The sequence below is a fragment of the Oncorhynchus mykiss genome, chromosome 28 (genome assembly GCF_057628025.1).
Source record: "Oncorhynchus mykiss isolate SJ-2025 chromosome 28, ASM5762802v1, whole genome shotgun sequence".
In the NCBI taxonomy this organism is placed as follows: Eukaryota; Metazoa; Chordata; class Actinopteri; order Salmoniformes; family Salmonidae; genus Oncorhynchus; species Oncorhynchus mykiss.
In genome coordinates this window covers 36,788,080-36,806,782 of record NC_143049.1, presented here as the reverse complement: position 1 = coordinate 36,806,782, position 18,703 = coordinate 36,788,080, and the positions used below count along the sequence as shown (strand labels likewise).

The 18,703-nt window shown below is 44.0% G+C and overlaps 1 protein-coding gene across 2 annotated transcripts; it reads left to right on the top strand.

Moving 5' to 3' along the window:
* Nucleotides 1–5,112: 5,112 nt before the first annotated feature.
* Nucleotides 5,113–13,228, top strand: LOC110509089 (uncharacterized). Of its 2 annotated transcripts, XM_090225220.1 has the most exons (8): nucleotides 5,113–5,263; nucleotides 6,659–6,861; nucleotides 6,990–7,094; nucleotides 7,183–7,278; nucleotides 7,909–8,019; nucleotides 8,521–8,647; nucleotides 9,913–11,525; nucleotides 11,661–13,228. In XM_090225220.1, the coding sequence occupies exons 1-8, from the start codon at nucleotides 5,227–5,229 to the stop codon at nucleotides 12,576–12,578; spliced, it is 3,210 nt and encodes a 1,069-aa protein (XP_090081346.1). In that variant the 5' UTR covers nucleotides 5,113–5,226; the 3' UTR covers nucleotides 12,579–13,228. The 2 variants fall into 2 exon arrangements, with proteins under 2 accessions (XP_090081346.1, XP_036822579.2); XM_036966684.2 differs by having other exon boundaries at nucleotides 5,124–5,263; nucleotides 9,913–12,716.
* The last annotated feature ends 5,475 nt before the right edge of the window (nucleotides 13,229–18,703 follow it).

Genomic DNA, 18,703 nt, shown 5'->3' with positions numbered 1-18,703 from the left:
CCGGCTGTTGATTGTGGCTTGTGGAATGTTGTCCCACTCCTCGTCAATGGTGGTGCGAAGTGGCTGGATATTGGCGGGAACTGGAACATGCTGTCATACGCGTAGATCCAGAGCATCCCAAACATGCTCAATGTGTGACATGTCTGGTGAGTATGCAGGCCATGGAAGAACTGGGACATTTTCAGCTTCCAGGAATTATGTTCAGATCCTTGCGGCATGGGGCTGTGCATTATCATGCTGAAACGTGATGGCGGTCGATAAATGGCACAACAATGGGCTTCAGGATCTTGTCACGGTATCTCTGTGCATTCAAACTGCCATTGATAAAAATACTATTTTTGTTCGTTGACCGTAGTTTATTACCCCACCCACACCATGGGGCACTCTTCACAACGTTGACAGCAGCAAACTACTCACCCACACGCCTGCCATCTGCCTGGTACAGTTTAAACGGAGATTCATCCGTGAAGAGCACACTTTTCCATCATGCCAGTTGCCATCGAAAATGAGCATTTGCCCACTGAAGTTGGCTACGACACCAAACTGCAGTCAGGTCAAGACCCTAGTGAGGACAAAGAGCAACGCAGATGAGCTTCCCTGAGACCGTTTCTGACAGTTTGTACAGAAGTTCTTTGGTTGTGCAAACCCACAGTTTCATCAGCTGTCAGGGTGGCTGGTCTCAGACGATCTCGCAGGTGAAGAAGCCAGATGTGGAGGTCCTGGGCTGGCGTGGTTACAGTGCCTTGCGAAAGTATTCGGCCCCCTTGAACTTTGCTACCTTTTGCCACATTTCAGGCTTCAAACATAAAGATATAAAACTGTATTTTTTTGTGAAGAATCAACAACAAGTGGGACACAATCATGAAGTGGAACGACATTTATTGGATATTTCAAACATTTTTAACAAATCAAAAACTGAAAAATTGGGCGTGCAAAATTATTCAGCCCCCTTAAGTTAATACTTTGTAGCGCCACCTTTTGCTGCGATTACAGCTGTAAGTCGCTTGGGGTATGTCTCTATCAGTTTTGCACATCGAGAGACTGAAATTTTTTCCCATTCCTCCTTGCAAAACAGCTCGAGCTCAGTGAGGTTGGATGGAGAGCATTTGTGAACAGCAGTTTTCAGTTCTTTCCACAGATTCTCGATTGGATTCAGGTCTGGACTTTGAATTGGCCATTCTAACACCTGGATATGTTTATTTTTGAACCATTCCATTGTAGATTTTGCTTTATGTTTTGGATCATTGTCTTGTTGGAAGACAAATCTCCGTCCCAGTCTCAGGTCTTTTGCAGACTCCATCAGGTTTTCTTCCAGAATGGTCCTGTATTTGGCTCCATCCATCTTCCCATCAATTTTAACCATCTTCCCTGTCCCTGCTGAAGAAAAGCAGGCCCAAACCATGATGCTGCCACCACCATGTTTGACAGTGGGGATGGTGTGTTCAGCTGTGTTGCTTTTACGCCAAACATAACGTTTTGCATTGTTGCCAAAAAGTTCAATTTTGGTTTCATCTGACCAGAGCACCTTCTTCCACATGTTTGGTGTGTCTCCCAGGTGGCTTGTGGCAAACTTTAAACGACACTTTTTATGGATATCTTTAAGAAATGGCTTTATTCTTGCCACTCATCCATAAAGGCCAGATTTGTGCAATATACGACTGATTGTTGTCCTATGGACAGAGTCTCCCACCTCAGCTGTAGATCTCTGCAGTTCATCCAGAGTGATCATGGGCCTCTTGGCTGCATCTCTGATCAGTCTTCTCCTTGTATGAGCTGAAAGTTTAGAGGGACGGCCAGGTCTTGGTAGATTTGCAGTGGTCTGATACTCCTTCCATTTCAATATTATCGCTTGCACAGTGCTCCTTGGGATGTTTAAAGCTTGGGAAATCTTTTTGTATCCAAATCCGGCTTTAAACTTCTTCACAACAGTATCTCGGACCTGCCTGGTGTGTTCCTTGTTCTTCATGATGCTCTCTGCGCTTTTAACGGACCTCTGAGACTATCACAGTGCAGGTGCATTTATACAGAGACTTGATTACACACAGATGGATTGTATTTATCATCATTAGTCATTTAGGTCAACATTGGATCATTCAGAGATCCTCACTGAACTTCTGGAGAGAGTTTACTGCACTGAAAGTAAAGGGGCTGAATAATTTTGCACGCCCAATTTTTCAGTTTTTGATTTGTTAAAAAAGTTTGAAATATCCAATAAATGTCGTTCCACTTCATGATTGTGTCCCACTTGTTGTTGATTCTTCACAAAAAAAATACAGTTTCATATCTTTATGTTTGAAGCCTGAAATGTGGCAAAAGGTCGCAAAGTTCAAGGGGGCTGAATACATTCGCAAGGCACTGTACATGGGGTCTGCGGTTGTGAGGCCAGGTGGATGTACTGCCAAATGATCTAAAACCCTTACACAGCCTGGAGGTGTGTTAAGTCATTATCCTGTTGAAAAACAAATTATAGTCCCACTAAGCGAAAACCAGATGGGATGGCGTATCGCTGCAGAATGCTGTGGTAGCCATGCTGGTTAAGTGTGCCTTGAATTCTAAATAAATCAGACATTGTCAACAGCAAAGCACCATCACACCTTCTCCATGCTTCACAGTGGAACCACGCATGCGGAGATCATCTGTTCACCTACTCTGCGTCTCACAAAGACAGTCCTGTAGTAGTGGTTTATTTGCAGCAATTCGACCATGAAGGCCTGATTCACGCAGTCTCCTCTGAACAGTTGATTTTGAGATGTCTGTTACTTGAACTCTAAAGCATTTATTTGGGCTGCAATCTGAGGTGCAGTTAACTCTAATGAATTTATCCTCTGCAGCAGAGGTAACCCTGGGTCTTCCTTTCCTGTGGCGGTCCTCATGAGAGCCAGTTTCATCATAGCGCTTGATGGGTTTTGCGACTGTACTTGAAGAAACTTTGAAGTTCTTGAAATTTTCCGGATTGACTGACCTTCATGTCTTAAAGTAATGATGGTCTGTTGTTTCTCTTTGCGTATTTGAGCTGTTCTTGCCATAATATGGACTTGGTCTTTTACCAAATAGGGTTATCTTCTGTATACCCCTCTACCTTGTCACAACACAACTGATTGGCTTAAATGCATTAAGATGGAAAGAAATTCCACAAATTAACTTTTATTAACAAAGCACACTTGTTAATTGAAATGCATTCCAGGTGACTACCTCATGAAGCTGGTTGAGTGCCAAGCTGTCAAGGCAAAGTGTGGCTACTTTAAAAAATCTCAATTATAAAATATTTAGATTTGTTTGACACTTTTTTGGTTACTACATGATTCGAAATGTGTTATTTCATCGTTTTGATGTCTTCACTATTATTCCACAATGTAGAAAATAGTCAAAATAAACAGTATACAAAACATTAAGAACACTGGCTCTTTCCATGACATAGATGAAAGCTATGATCCCTTAGAGGTCACTTGTTAAAAAATAATTGTACCTTTATTTAACTTGGCAAGTCAGTTAAGAACACATTCTTATTTACAATGACAGCCTACCGGGGAACAGTGTCTTGTTCAGGGGCAGAACGACGCTAGGTCAATTATGCGCCGCCCTATGGGATTCACAATATTTGTGTCAAGAACTACAACGCTGCTGGATTTTATTTTTTACACAATAGTTTCCCGTGTGTATCAGGAATGGTCCACATCCAGCCAACTTGACAACTGTGGGAAGCATTGGAGTCAACATGGGCCAGCATCCCTGTGGAAGGCTTTCGACACCTTGTAGAGTCCATGCCCCAATGAATTGAGGATGTTCTGAGGTGGGGGGGGGGGGGGTAACTTTTACTTCACTACATCCTTAAAGAAAATAATGTACTTTTTACTCCATACATTTTCCCTGACAACCAAAAGTAATTGTTACATTTTTAAGGCTTAAGAGGACAGGAAAATGGTCCAATTCACTCACTTATCAAGAGAACATCCCTGGTCATCCATACTGCCTCTGATCTCGTGGACTCACTAAACACAAATGCTTTGTTTGTAAATGATGTCTGAGTGTTTTATTCTGTAAATCTGGTTTGCTTAATATAAGGAAACTGAAATATATTTTAGCATTTAAAATCAAGTATTTAAAATCAAATACTTATGGACTTTTACTCAAGTAGTATTTTACTGGGTGACTCACTTTTACTCAAGTAGTATTTTACTGGGTGACTCACTTTTACTCAAGTATGACAATTTAATATTTTTTCCATCAATGGAAAATGTTGGGTTTTTTCTTTTGCATGTTGCTTCTCAGCATTGTACAGCAACACATTGTCAATATCCTTTACAAACTGCAAATGTAAGTATACACGATTGAAATAAGCACAAAATAAGTAGCCCATATGCATTTTGAACTTGCAAAAGATGTAAGAAGCTATATGGTTCATGTTGCCAGCAGCATACCATCCCACTGCTGGCTTTCCTCTGAAGCTAAGCAGGGTTGGTCCTGGTTGGTCCCTGGATAGGAGACCAGATGCTGCTGGAAGTGGTGTTGGAGGGCCAATCTTTCCTCTGGTCTAAAAATAATATCTTGGGGACATTGCCTATCTTTTGGATGCGATGTTAAACGGGTGTCCTGACTCTCTGTGGTCACTAAAGATCACTCTCTGTGGTCACTAAAGATCCCCTGGCACTTATTGTAGGGGTGTTAACCCCGGTGTCCTGGCTAAATTCCCAAATATTGCCCTCATACCATCTTGGTCACCTAATCATCCCCATTCCTCTCCCCTGTAACTATTCCCCAGGTTGATGCTGTAAATGAGAATGTGTTCTCAGCCGATTTACCTCTTAAAATAAGGGTTAAAAATAAATATTGTGTTTCACAATGATAATGTGTTACTATCCAGTAATGAATGTCCACAGAACTACTTTGCCCCATACATGTTACACACAGAATAATTAACTGTTGTGAAAGCCACAAAATGTCATCCTTTTTTTTTCCAAATATGAATTACTGTATATTTGTTCAGTAAATGTGTTTTGAAAAAATAAAAAGTACAGCTTTTTTCCGGTAAAACTCTGCCCAGGAGGGCCCAATGTTCTAAATAAAAAGTACAGTAGGTGGCAGTGCAATATTGGTTACGACGTTTCCGCCAATGAATGAACAGAGACCAGTGTTTACGACCTTTTTACGACAAAAGGTTATTTATTTCCCGTGTTTACATCCAAACCTTGTTCAATACCAGAGATGCCCAACGCTATATAGTTGCAAATGCAAAAACGGCATCGGATGGAAGCTTTGAGAGACGGTTAGTTATGTTACTCTCATAGAAACTCATTCCTTGTCGGGATCTAGCAAACATTTGGTGTAGAATTTGGTCTGAAAACGTTATTCATACGCTCCATTGTTTACATTTTGGTGGCACGTGTTGAGGGTTTGAAGTGTAAAGCAATTTTGATGTTCAGTTTGCATAATCGCACGAGTCTGATATTTAGAGGTATTTAAGTCACATTTCCACCAACCAGCTGTAGTTATCTGTTCATATAGTAGAAATCCTAGAGAAATACTTGACCTGGAGGCGAGAGAAACGCACAGCTGTTTAGGCGAGGTGCTGGCAAGCGGAATGTAACGCTTGAAAAATAAACTCTAGGAGCTCAGATGCAATAATTTAATAACCAACGTTTCGACAGTCAAGCTGTCTTCCTCAGGGTATAATGACAAAAATTACGGGTCACTAGTTTATATAGTGTCAAAGGACACACAGGTGTCTGTAATCATGGCCGGGTATGGCTTGATATCATTGGTTACTTTACAGATATAAATTGATATACGATCATAGATACAATTTGGCTATATAAGCCTACAAACATTTACAATGACTAGCAAAATCACAAGAATGGTGCTACGATGCTCCGAGATTCGTACTTTTAATTTGCGCTTCATTTCACCCACATCATTTTTACCACAAGGACAAGTTATAAGATAAATAACTGCCTTAGTGGAGTTTGGGTGTGTTTGAAGGATCTACATTTGTAAGTGCCATTGCTGAGTGCAGGGTAGCCTAGTGGTTAGAGCGTTGGACTAGTAACCGGAAGGTTGTGAGTTCAAACCCCCGAGCTGACAAGGTACAAATCTGTCGTTCTGCCCCTGAACAGGCAGTTAACCCACTGTTCCCAGGCCGTCATTGAAAATAAGAATTTGTTCTTAACTGACTTGCCTGGTTAAATAAAGGTAAAATAAAAAATAAAAAAAAACACTTGTGCAGGGGTATTTTGGGGTGGTAAATCAGAGTTTTTTTTTTTTACTGCAGGAATATGACCAAGGGAGTGTCAGAAAAAACATTCCCGATACTGTCATCGGATCTTAGAATTTTTCCTTGGACTACTCATAAGATACATGCCAAGAAAGGGTTATCAAATAACAGGCTTTTTGGAAGGTCTCTTGTTATCCAGTTCACTGCATTTGTGCCTGCAGTAGGTCTCCCTCTCCCCCGATCATCTCTGTTATCCAGCTAACTGCATTTGTGCCTGCAGTAGGTCCCCCTGTCATCTCTGTTATCCAGCTAACTGCATTTGTGTCTGCTGTAGGTCTCTCTCCCCCTATCATCTCTGTTATCCAGCTAACTGAATGTGTGTCTGCTGTAGGTCTCCCTCTCCCCATATCATCTCTGTTATCCAGCTAACTGAATGTGTGTCTGCTGTAGGTCTCCCTCTCCCCCTATCATCTCTGCGTCTGTTGGTTCCTCCCCTGCGGCTGGTGTCTGCAGCTCTATGGCAAGTTGTTCAGCAGAGAGACGTAATGGACTACGGGTTGGTGGAGGAGTTTGTCACCACTGTGTTGGAGAGAGTTCCTGATATGATGAGTTACAGGGAGAGAGTCCAACTCATCATGGGGCTGCGAGCACAGGTGAGAGATGGTGCTGATTGGTGGAGACGAGGGAGTGGCCAGAGTTCCTCAACTCTCATCTCCTGATGTCAGTGCTCAGTTTTGTTTGTTTGTTGGCCCACCCACCAGTCTAACTTTTACTTCATCAGCTGGTTCTGGAGTTGTGTCGCTCTGATCACCTAGCCAACCCTGAGACCATCCAGCCACATCTGAATAGGATGAAGACCTGTATCATCACCCATAGGGGCAAGGAGGTTAGTACTACCCAGTAACAGATCAAGACTTGTAACGCTGCTACTTAGTTGAATTTATTATGACTGAGCTATCCCATACTTGCTGTAGATTTCTGATCCAGAGGTGGAAGCGTCAGAATCAAACTTCCTGAAGCTGATTCAAACTCTGCTGGAAGACCCAGTCGAGAAGGAATACTTCTTTCAGGTCAGTTTTGTAACTAAGGAGCTGCTGATGATTTTAGATTTTATTTGATTAGGATCTCATTTAGTCCTCATTCTCTCTAATCTTCCAAGAATCCTTGATGGTGATGACTCCAGAGTGAATGCTTTTACAAGGAATTGAAACTTATTATTAGATTTTTTTTAAAGTACTGAATATTGGGCCTCCCGAGTGGCGCAGTGGTCTAAGGCAGTGCTAGCTTTGCCACTAGAGTTTCTGGGTTCGAGTCCAGGCTCTGTTGCAGCCAGACGAGACCCATGGAGCAGCGCACAATTTGGCCCAGCGTCGTCCGGTTTAGGGGAGGGTTTGGCCCGGCAGGGATGACCTTGTCCCATCACGCGCTAATGGCGGGCCGGGTGCAGCGCACGTTGACACGGTCGCCAGGCGAACGGTGTTTCCTCCCACACATTGGTGCGGCTGGCTTCCGGGTTAAGTGATTGTGTCAAGAAGCAGTGCTGCTTGGTTGGGTTTTGTTTCGGGGGACGCATGGCTCACGACCTTCGCCTCTCCCGAGTCTGTACGGGAGTTGCAGTGATGAGACAAGACTGTAACAGACAGTTTTTTTTTTAAGTACTGAAAAAAGTACTGAATTTCCTCTACTTGTTTGTTTCTTAGAGTGTGTTTTCAGAGGAATTTGGCCCCAAGTATAACTCAGCACTGCAGACTCTGGTGTGGGAGTTCCTCTCCAGGCTGGAGAAGCTGCTTCCAGCACCAACCCTTCAACAGGTACCATGCTAACATCTTATTATCTTCATCAGGGACCATGCTAACATCTTATTACCTTCATCAGGGACCATGCTAACATCTTATTACCTTCATCAGGGACCATGCTAACATCTTATTACCTTCATCAGGGACCATGCTAACATCTTATTACTTTCATCAGGGACCATGTTAACATCTTATTACCTTCATCAGGGACCATGCTAACATCTTATTACCTTCATCAGGGACCATGCTAACATCTTATTACCTTCATCGGGGACCATGCTAACATCTTAGGACCTTCAACAGCATACTGTCATAAAAGTTGTTTTTAAAATTCACTGTACAAAGATATTTATCCTTAAATGACAAATGCCCTTTAAGTGAATAACTAGATGGTTATAACAGAGTGAAAATATGTATAAAGACACATTTCTTAAAAGCTACCACATGTGTTTTTATGTTATAATACAAAATAGATACATTGGTCTTTTTAAAAGCCATTCTCTCTCTTCCCATTAGACGGCATCTTGGTTCCTACCTGACCCCTCTGTCCTGGAGGAGTGTGTGCAGTGTGTATCCCACCCTCAGCCTTTGAAGACCCTTCTCCTGCACCACAACAACACATGTAGACATGTAGACACCAATGGTAGGAGAAATAGACTTTGGACAGGAAATAATGTTATGTGATTGTAAAGCTTTTTCTGGACCCCTCTTCCCGACAGCTGAAGGTCCCGACGGTTCTGCGCATGTGGGGGATTCTTTACTTTACGCACAGTCTCTGCTCTAACTAGTAGAAAACCTCCCTTCACCTTGGACAGGAAATAATGTTATCAGATAGCCTATAACATTTTAATGTTTGGCTTTAATGGTTTAATATAGACTTTTTTTATTCTTCTACGGTCTTCTGCTCTACTAGTACTGTCTTCTGCTCTACTCGTACTGTCTTCTGCTCTACTCGTACTGTCTTCTGCTCTACTCGTACTGTCTTCTGCTCTACTCGTACTGTCTTCTGCTCTACTCGTACTGTCTTCTGCTCTACTAGTACTGTCTTCTGCTCTACTCGTACTGTCTTCTGCTCTACTAGTACTGTCTGTCTTCTGCTCTACTCGTACTGTCTTCTGCTCTACTCGTACTGTCTTCTGCTCTACTCGTACTGTCTTCTGCTCTACTAGTACTGTCTTCTGCTCTACTCGTACTGTCTTCTGCTCTACTCGTACTGTCTTCTGCTCTACTCGTACTGTCTTCTGCTCTACTCGTACTGTCTTCTGCTCTACTCGTACTGTCTTCTGCTCTACTCGTACTGTCTTCTGCTCTACTCGTACTGTCTTCTGCTCTACTCGTACTGTCTTCTGCTCTACTCGTACTGTCTTCTGCTCTACTCATACTGTCTTCTGCTCTACTAGTAGAAAACCTCCCTTCACATTTCTGACTGTCAGACGTGAATGACAATTCTTAATGTTTTACCAGTGCAACGTCCGTGCAGCATCTCGGCATACCAACCATTTCATCTCAGAGTTCATGGAGATATGCATTTAGATCTTCTTGAGTTGCACAGTGTTGTTTTGAATTAAGTAGCCTACAGTGTTGTTTTGAATTAAGTAGCCTACAGTGAGCATTATATTATGCTTAGTAACGTTATACTATGTAGAATACTATCATTATGTGATCTTGCAGACATTTGATTCAGACTTTGATTTAACTTGATTAAACAAGCACCATTCACCAAAGCATCCTGTTCTCTAGGAGTAGAGGAGAGACATCCCGCACATGCACAGAATCTTCTGGACCTTTAGCCGTCGGGAAGAGGGGTCTAGAAAAGTCAGATCTGCAACCACTCCATATGAGGACATGTTAGCCTTTAATGTTTTTAAAATGTTTATATATAGACTTTTCTTGTCATCCTGTCCTCAGGTCTGTTTTCTGGCGACAATCAAATCCCAATCGAAGCTGACCCAGAGGTCCAATCAGAACCTGTGCAGCAATGTATGAGCCATGTCTCATCTGACAATGAGTCAGACATGACCCCTTTGTTGGAACTGGGGATTGATTCAGACCGAACTGTGCACAAAGGGGTGGGGCCTGTGCACAAAGGGGTGGGGCCTGTGCACAAAGGGGTGGAGCCTGTGCACAAAAATATTAAACACAACACACCAGGTAAAGAGCTAGCAAAATATATGCAAAATAATAAATATTTTCACTACCTTAACACTGACAGTGGGCTGAAAATCCAAGGAAAAGCCCACAGCAGCCAACAGGAAGTGCAGGACATTTCTAATGTATCTACTTCCTGTCAGCTCCATCAGCCAACAGTGCTGCTGCACAGACTTGACATTGCTGATATGCTTTTACCTGTGACGGAGGTCTCTTCAACACCGAGGAGAGAGAGGCTTCAGATTGACAAAGTGGGATCCCAAGGACAGAGAAGAGGACAGGTCATATCACAAAAGAGTGAGAGGAATATCAATGAAGAGCCCTCTGATGGTCAACCTCAGTATTCTCTGGCCCCTGACCCATCCCTTACCACAGGGCAGCCTAAAAGAAACAAGCGTGTCAAAATATGCTCCTTGTGTGGAAAGACTTTCAGCGAAGCAAAGGATTTGACGGCACACATGAGATGTCACAATGAGCAGAGCCCTTCCAAGTGCACCCAGTGTGGACAAGACTTTGAACACCATGAGGACTTACAGAAACATCAGCAGAATGTGTGTGAGGCGGCAGCTCAACCAGAAGAGGACAACATGTCTACGACATCCGTGGAGGATCAGACGGAACTAGCATGCACGGAGCTATCAGAGTCATCCAAAGCCAGGACTTGCCGTGTGTGTCATAAAACTGTCTATAGTATAAATTATTTGAGAAAGCACCTGAAATCCCAACACGGTCAACTCCTGAAGATGCGTAAGAAACACAAAAATATTATCTGTTGCATTATGTGTAATAAGTCCTTTGATATTTCTGAGCCAAACAAGTGTGAGGTGAACCAACAGCAACTCCCCAGGAAGGCACACCCAGAGGCCAACACACTTATTGCTGCAGTGATACCACAGCCCTCAAACACTCCATCCCAGAACCCAACAACCTCCAATGCTCTGCCCATTCAGGCACATTTCTACAATGACTACAGAGCATGTCTTTTGTGCAATGAAACTTTCGATACCGCAGAGACCATGAGAAAGCACCTAAGATTTCAACACAATATACTGTCTTACTTGTGCCACGATTGTGGGGAAAGTTTCCCAAGCAAATTAGATCTTCAGAAACACTCAAAGAATTGTTTGAGTATTCCAGATTCAAGAAAATGTCATGAGTGCAGGAAAATTACTCCTCAAACAACACAGCCGCAAGCAAACATTTGTCAGGAGATGAACCAAAGACAACAGCAACTACCTGCAGGGGGAAATGAGATGGAGATCCCTCAGTCCTGCAACACAGACGTTAACTCATTAAATGACTTGCAGCAATGCCAGCCAAATGAGTGTGAGAAGATTCACTTTCAGGGAGGACAGCAAGACTGGAGTGAGGAGGTTGATCCAAACCAGCATCCAGGGGAGGTTGATCCAAACCAGCATCCAGAGGAGGTTGATCCAAACCAGCATCCAGGGGAGGTTGATCCAAACCAGCATCCAGAGGAGGTTGATCCAAACCAGCATCCAGAGGAGGTTGATCCAAACCAGCATCCAGAGGAGGTTGATCCAGAGGAGGTTGATCCAGCCGACAGAAGCAGTTCTCTGATTCCAAGGGAGAATGGGACAGAGATTCCCCAGAGCCATAGCACTTCACCCCAGAGCCCAACAACCTTCGACGCTCCCCCCACTCAGACGCAGCCACCTGGCATCTCTCCCCCAGCCTCGCTAAAATCTAGAACATGCCCTTTGTGCTCAAAATGTTTTGCTTATAAAAAGACCATGATGCAGCATCTGAGACGTCATTCACAGGGTCAGGGACCCTTCATGTGCACCACATGTTCAAAGAGCTTTGGTACCGCCAGCGATTTGAAGAGACATCAGGGAATTAAGAGCGGTTGTGGGCCAAATCATCGTAATCTCGTCGTACCTGAGAATGTTCCCACAGAACAAAAAACTGTCTTCTCCTGCCCCCATTGTCGGGGACAGTACACGAGTGAAAAGAAATTGAAAGCACACATGGTATGTCACACAGGAGATGGGTTCACCTGTAGGTTTTGTGGCAAGATATTTGCTGAAGATAAGAAATTACGCAATCATGTTCGTTCTCATATTGACAGACGACATCTATGTGACACATGTGGTAAAGATTTTACATCTCTGTCTAACTTGAAAAAACACACACTTGTACACACGGGAGAACAGCCGTACATTTGCACAGACTGTGGCAAACGTTTTAGTCTGAAGGGTAACCTGAAAGTCCATCAACAGAGTCATACAGGAGAGCGGCCATTTGCGTGCACAATGTGTAAAATACGCTGTTTCACTCAGACTCATCTAAAACGACATATGTTGAGGCACACAGGAGAGAAGCCTCATAAGTGTTTGGCTTGTGGGAAGACATTTCAACGGAAAAACACATTGAGGAAACATCAGCAAGATTCGTGTTCTTAGTTCTTGGCTTTTACACACTGCCTTCTTGAGAGGCAGACTCAGTCATACTTTTTTTTTCGCTCAACATTGATTACATTTAGTTGATGACATTAATGGCTTGCAATTGGTTGTAGGTTCTAGTCAACAGACAAGTAGGCATCCATCTTTTGCTACTTTAACTTTTTGCATATTTGTAATATCTAGCCGTTTTGTGTGTGTGTGTGTAAAGGATATTGTCAATGGGTTGCTGTACAATGCTGACAGAAAAATAATATATATTCTGTTTTGTGTCAAATGTTGCCTTTTTTTCTGTCAGCATTGTACAGCAACCCATTGACAATATCCTTGACAAACTGCAAATGTAAGTCTACAAGAGAGATTGAAATAAGCACAACATAGGTAGACCGTATGCATTTTGAATGTAAACAAGTATAAATTGTCACCCCTCCATTTTGTTATTGTGTTTAACAATGCTCATGTGCTGTGATCTTATTTACTATTATGTATTGATTTCTTCTTCAGTCTTTATGGGATGTGCACTGCACAGAACACAGGAAGTATAATAACTGAATTATTACTGAATTATTGTAATGTTTGTGTCAGTTTAATCCTGTAAGGGATGGATTGCCAACTGGCAATTTGACACAAAAATAAAATGTCATTCACCACAATCTGTTAGCCTTTTTCCCCACACAACTCTGCCCAGGAGGGTGCAATGTTTTAAATATTTTCAGATGGAAATGTGACTGTCCATGATCCATCCATTCCCTGTCTGCCCTGTCCTTTCCTTGTGCGCGCTACTGTCACAGTACAGTATGTGGTAGCGCAACATTGGTTACAACGTTAAAGCCGATTAATGAACACAGACCAGTGTTTACGAACTTCTTACAAAAGGTTCTTAAAAAGGTTCTTTATTTCCTGTGTTATACATCCACCTGGTCCGTGCTATCCGGGATCCTTGGGAAGACTCTTCCCCCCCACCCCATTGGAGTAGACATTTATAAAATGGTAAGGGTTAAGGTCTTGTGCTCCCGAGTGGCGCAGCGGTCTAACATACTGCATCTCAGAGGCGTCACTACAGACCCTGGTTCGATTCCAGGCTATATCACAACTGGCCGTGATTGGGAGTCCCATAGGGCGGTGCACAGTTGGCCTGGGTAGACTGTCAATGTAAATGAGAATTTGTTCTTAACTGACTTGTTAAATAAAAAGGTTCGGTAGAGTTTAGGTTAGGGACATCCCACGGATCCCAGATAGCACAGACCCATCCAAATCCTGCTCTATACCAGAGTTGCCAAACACCTATAGGGGCAAGCAGTGTGCAGGGGGACATGAGACAAAGAATGCGTTGTATTGGTGGAAAAAAGTTGTGTGTGTTAACTGTAGGGGTACACATGGTGCTGGAGATCAGAGGTGTCCGCTGAGAGAAAGGCAAGTTCAGGTTGCCAGGATCAGAGTAGTGCAGAAGGTGTGGTATGCTGAGCCAGTGAAGAGAGTAGTAGAGGAAGATAGGTCCAGGGTGAGGGATCCTAAGAGGAGCCCTGTGAGTAGGCCGAGGCCAAAAGAGAGTGAAAGGAATAACATTGCACTCCAGTATTTTTGGGGGGGATTCATGGTCATGGTTGTCAACTGTACCGCAGGAATGGAACGTAAATCACAGAGTATAGATGTTGTGGGGGCAGCTGCAGAGAAGTACTTGGGTAGGTGAGATTTTACTGCAGAAGAGTTACACGATGTTTTGAACGATAGTGTCCTGTCTTCCAAGGCTGCTGGCCTGGAGTAGGATCAGACGGGGCCAAAGTAGTGGAATAGTGGTGAGGTTTTAGTGGGTGCAGTGTTAGTTGGTATAGTGGTCAGGTTTTAATGGGTACAGTGTTAGTTGGTATAGTGGTCAGGTTTTAATGGGTGCAGGGTTAGTTGGTATAGTGGTGAGGTTTTAATGGGTGCAAGTGTAACCAGTGTGAAATGGCTAGCTAGTTATCAAATCAAATCAAATTTTATTTGTCACATACACATGGTTAGCAGATGTTAATGCGAGTGTAGCGAAATGCTTGTGCTTCTAGTTCCGACAATGCAGTAATAACCAACAAGTAATCTAACTAACAATTCCAAAACCACTGTCCTGTACACAGTGCAAGGGGACAAAGAATATGTACATAAGGATATATGAATGAGTGATGGCACAGAGCAGCATAGGCAAGACACAGCAGATGGTATCGAGCACAGTATGTACAAATGAGATGAGCATGTAAACAAAGTGGCATAGTTTAAAGTGGCCAGTGATACATGTATTACATAAGGATACAGTCGATGATATAGAGTACAGTATATACGTATGCATATGAGATGAATAATGTAGGGTAAGTAACATCATACAAGGTAGCATTGTTCAAAGTGGCCAGTGATATACCCACATCATCTCCCATCAATTCCCATTATTAAAGTGGCTGGAGTTGAGCCAGTGTCAGTGTGCTGGCAGCAGCCACTCAATGTTAGTGGTGGCTGTTCAACAGTCTGATGGCCCCGAGACAGAAGCTGCCCCTCAGTCTCTCGGTCCCAGCTTTGATGCACCTGCACTGACCTCGCCTCCTGGATGACAGCGGGGCGAACAGGCAGTGGCTCGGGTGGTTGACGTCCCCGATGATCTTCATGGCCTTCCTGTGACATCGGGTGGTGTAGGTGTCCTGGAGGGCAGGTAGTTTGCCCCCGGTGATGCGTTGTGCAGACCTCACCACCCTCTGGAGAGCCTTACGGTTGAGGGCGGAGCAGTTGCCGTACCAGGCGGTGATACAGCCCGCCAGGATGCTCTCGATTGTGCATCTGTAGAAGTTTGTGAGTGCTTTTGGTGACAAGCCAAATTTCCTCAGCCTCCTGAGGTTGAAGAGGCGCTGCTGCGCCTTCTTCACAATGCTGTCTGTGTGAGTGGACCAATTCAGTTTGTCTGTGATGTGTATGCCGAGGAACTTAAAACTTGCTACCCTCTCCACTACTGTTCCATCGATGTGGATAGGGGGGTGTTCCCTCTGCTGTTTCCTGAAGTCCACAATCATCTCCTTAGTTTTGTTGACGTTGAGTGTGAGGTTATTTTCCTGACACCACACTCCGAGGGCCCTCACCTCCTCCCTGTAGGCCGTCTCGTCGTTGTTGGTAATCAAGCCTACCACTGTTGTGTCGTCCGCAAACTTGATGATTGAGTTGGAGGCGTGCGTGGCCACGCAGTCGTGGGTGAACAGGGAGTACAGGAGAGGGCTCAGAACGCACCCTTGTGGGGCCCCAGTGTTGAGGATCAGCGGGGAGGAGATGTTGTTGCCTACCCTCACCACCTGGGGGCGGCCCGTCAGTAAGTCCAGTACCCAGTTGCACAGGGCGGGGTCGAGACCCAGGGTCTCGAGCTTGATGACGAGCTTGGAGGGTACTATGGTGTTGAATGCCGAGCTGTAGTCAATGAACAGCATTCTCACATAGGTATTCCTCTTGTCCAGATGGGTTAGGGCGGTGTGCAGTGTGGTTGAGATTGCATCGTCTGTGGACCTATTTGGGCGGTAAGCAAATTGGAGTGGGTCTAGGGTGTCAGGTAGGGTGGAGGTGATATGGTCCTTGACTAGTCTCTCAAAGCACTTCATGATGACGGAAGTGAGTGCTACGGGGCGGTAGTCGTTTAGCTCAGTTACCTTAGCTTTCTTGGGAACAGGAACAATGGTGGCCCTCTTGAAGCATGTGGGAACAGCAGACTGGTATAGGGATTGATTGAATATGTCCGTAAACACACCGGCCAGCTGGTCTGCGCATGCTCCGAGGGCGCGGCTGGGGATGCCGTCTGGGCCTGCAGCCTTGCGAGGGTTAACACGTTTAAATGTCTTACTCACCTCGGCTGCAGTGAAGGAGAGACCGCATGTTTTCGTTGCCGGCCGTGTCAGTGGCACTGTATTGTCCTCAAAGCGGGCAAAAAAGTTGTTTAGTCTGCCTGGGAGCAGGACATCCTGGTCCGTGACTGGGCTGGATTTCTTCCTGTAGTCCGTGATTGACTGTAGACCCTGCCACATGCCTCTTGTGTCTGAGCCGTTGAACCGAGACTCCACTTTGTCTCTGTACTGACGCTTAGCTTGTTTGATAGCCTTGCGGAGGGAATAGCTGCACTGTTTGTATTCGGTCATGTTACCAGACACCTTCCCCTGATTAAAAGCAGTGGTTCGCGCTTTCAGCTTCACGCGAATGCTGCCATCAATCCACGGTTTCTGGTCAGGGAATGTCCTAATCGTTGCCATGGGAACGACATCTTCAACGCACGTTCTAATGAACTCACACACCGAATCAGCGTATTCGTCAATGCTGTTGTCTGACGCAATACGAAACATGTCCCAGTCCACGTGGTGGAAGCGCGTGGGAGCCTCTTGTTTTAGTTTCTGTCTGTAGGCGGTGGTGCGCGTAGTTAGCGGTGGTGCGCGCTAATAGCGTTTCAATCGGTGACGTCACCCGCTCTGAGACCTTGAAGTAGTGGTTCCCCTTGCTCTGCAAGGGCTGCGGATTTTGTGGAGCGATGGGTAACGATGCTTCGATGGTGACTGTTGACCCTGTTACACAAGGTTAGTTGGTATAGTGGAGGGGTTTTAATGGGTGCAAGGTTAGTTGGTATAGTGGTGAGGTTTTAGTGGGTGCAGGGTTTAGTTGGTATAGTGCTGAGGTTTTAATGGGTGCAAGGTTAGTTGGTATAGTGGGGAGGTTTTAATGGGTGCAGGGTTAGTTGGTATAGTGGGGAGGTTTTAATGGGTGCAAGGTTAGTTGGTATAGTGGGGAGGTTTTAATGGGTGCAGGGTTAGTTGGTATAGTGGGGAGGTTTTAGTGGGTGCAGGGTTAGTTGGTATAGTGGGGAGGTTTTAATGGGTGCAGGGTTAGTTGGTATAGTGGGGAGGTTTTAATGGGTGCAGGGTTAGTTGGTATAGTGGGGAGGTTTTAATGGATGCAGGGTTAGTTTGTAGGGCATTTTTTTTACTAAGCGTAATACATTCACACTATAGAATAGTACACCTAGAACATTTATTTGCGGACCGCCATAATACCAAAGAAGAAGAAGCAGTAGCTACAAGGGTAAAATACATAGTTACAAATACAACGGCATCGGATGGAAGCTTTGACGTGAGATGGTTAGTAATGTTGCTCTTTTAGAAACTCATATCTTTTCGAGACCTAGCAATAAAGTTGCTGTAATGTAATATAATTGTGTCTGTCACGTTTAAAAAAAACGTTTTTTTAAGTAGTATAAGTATTAAAATTGATTTATTTTGTCTGAAAATGTGACGCACGTGCTCCGTTGTTTCCATTTTGGTGAAAGGTTACATACATCCTGCCTACTGTAGCAGAGGCGGAGAGAGAGAGAGATGTCTGTATTCTCCAGCAGGCGGTGTCACTCACCAAGCAAGGAGTTGTTGTATGGAGGTGAATGTAAGTGTCACATTTGGTTAACAAAAACGGTATGGTTTATTTGATCGAATAGAAGTTTCGTAATGCTTAAGGTGTTCACACGCGTATAGCTCTCATTGGCTAGAATGGCCCAACTTGATCTTGCCTCCTCATTGACTGCCTTCCATTTTTGAAGACATTTATTTTTCATTGTTAGAGTGGCCACTACAGTATCTGGTTAATATAATGGAAAATCTGTGCCTGTATTGTGTGTGTGTGTGTCTGAACAAGTATAAAACCAAGCTAGTTAATTTACTGTCACCTGCAGTTATGGAACGTTTCCTCATGCGCAAAACTCCCCAGAAGCGGGCGCGCGAGGCGGGCAGAGAGGATGGAAGTGGTAAAAACCCCTACAGCTTGAACATCGTTGCGATTCTAGCTTGGCTGGTGGTGCATTTGGTAGCTGACAAGATTTGATAAATAACTGGTACTTCAAATGAACGAATCCCTGTCAGTTATGTGTAGTATCTACATACTAATACCATCAGTATTAAGCTTTTGTTGAAAAGAAGAAAACAAATATATAAACACACATATATACAACTTTTAAAATATGGTTGCTTAGCAACTTGCGGAATAATATATACAGTTTTGTACACCCTCAAAAAAAGTTTCACTTTTCAACAGCTAACATTGAAATAAATTGTACATTTTCACCTCCCTCTCTCTTTCAACATCGCCAACTACAC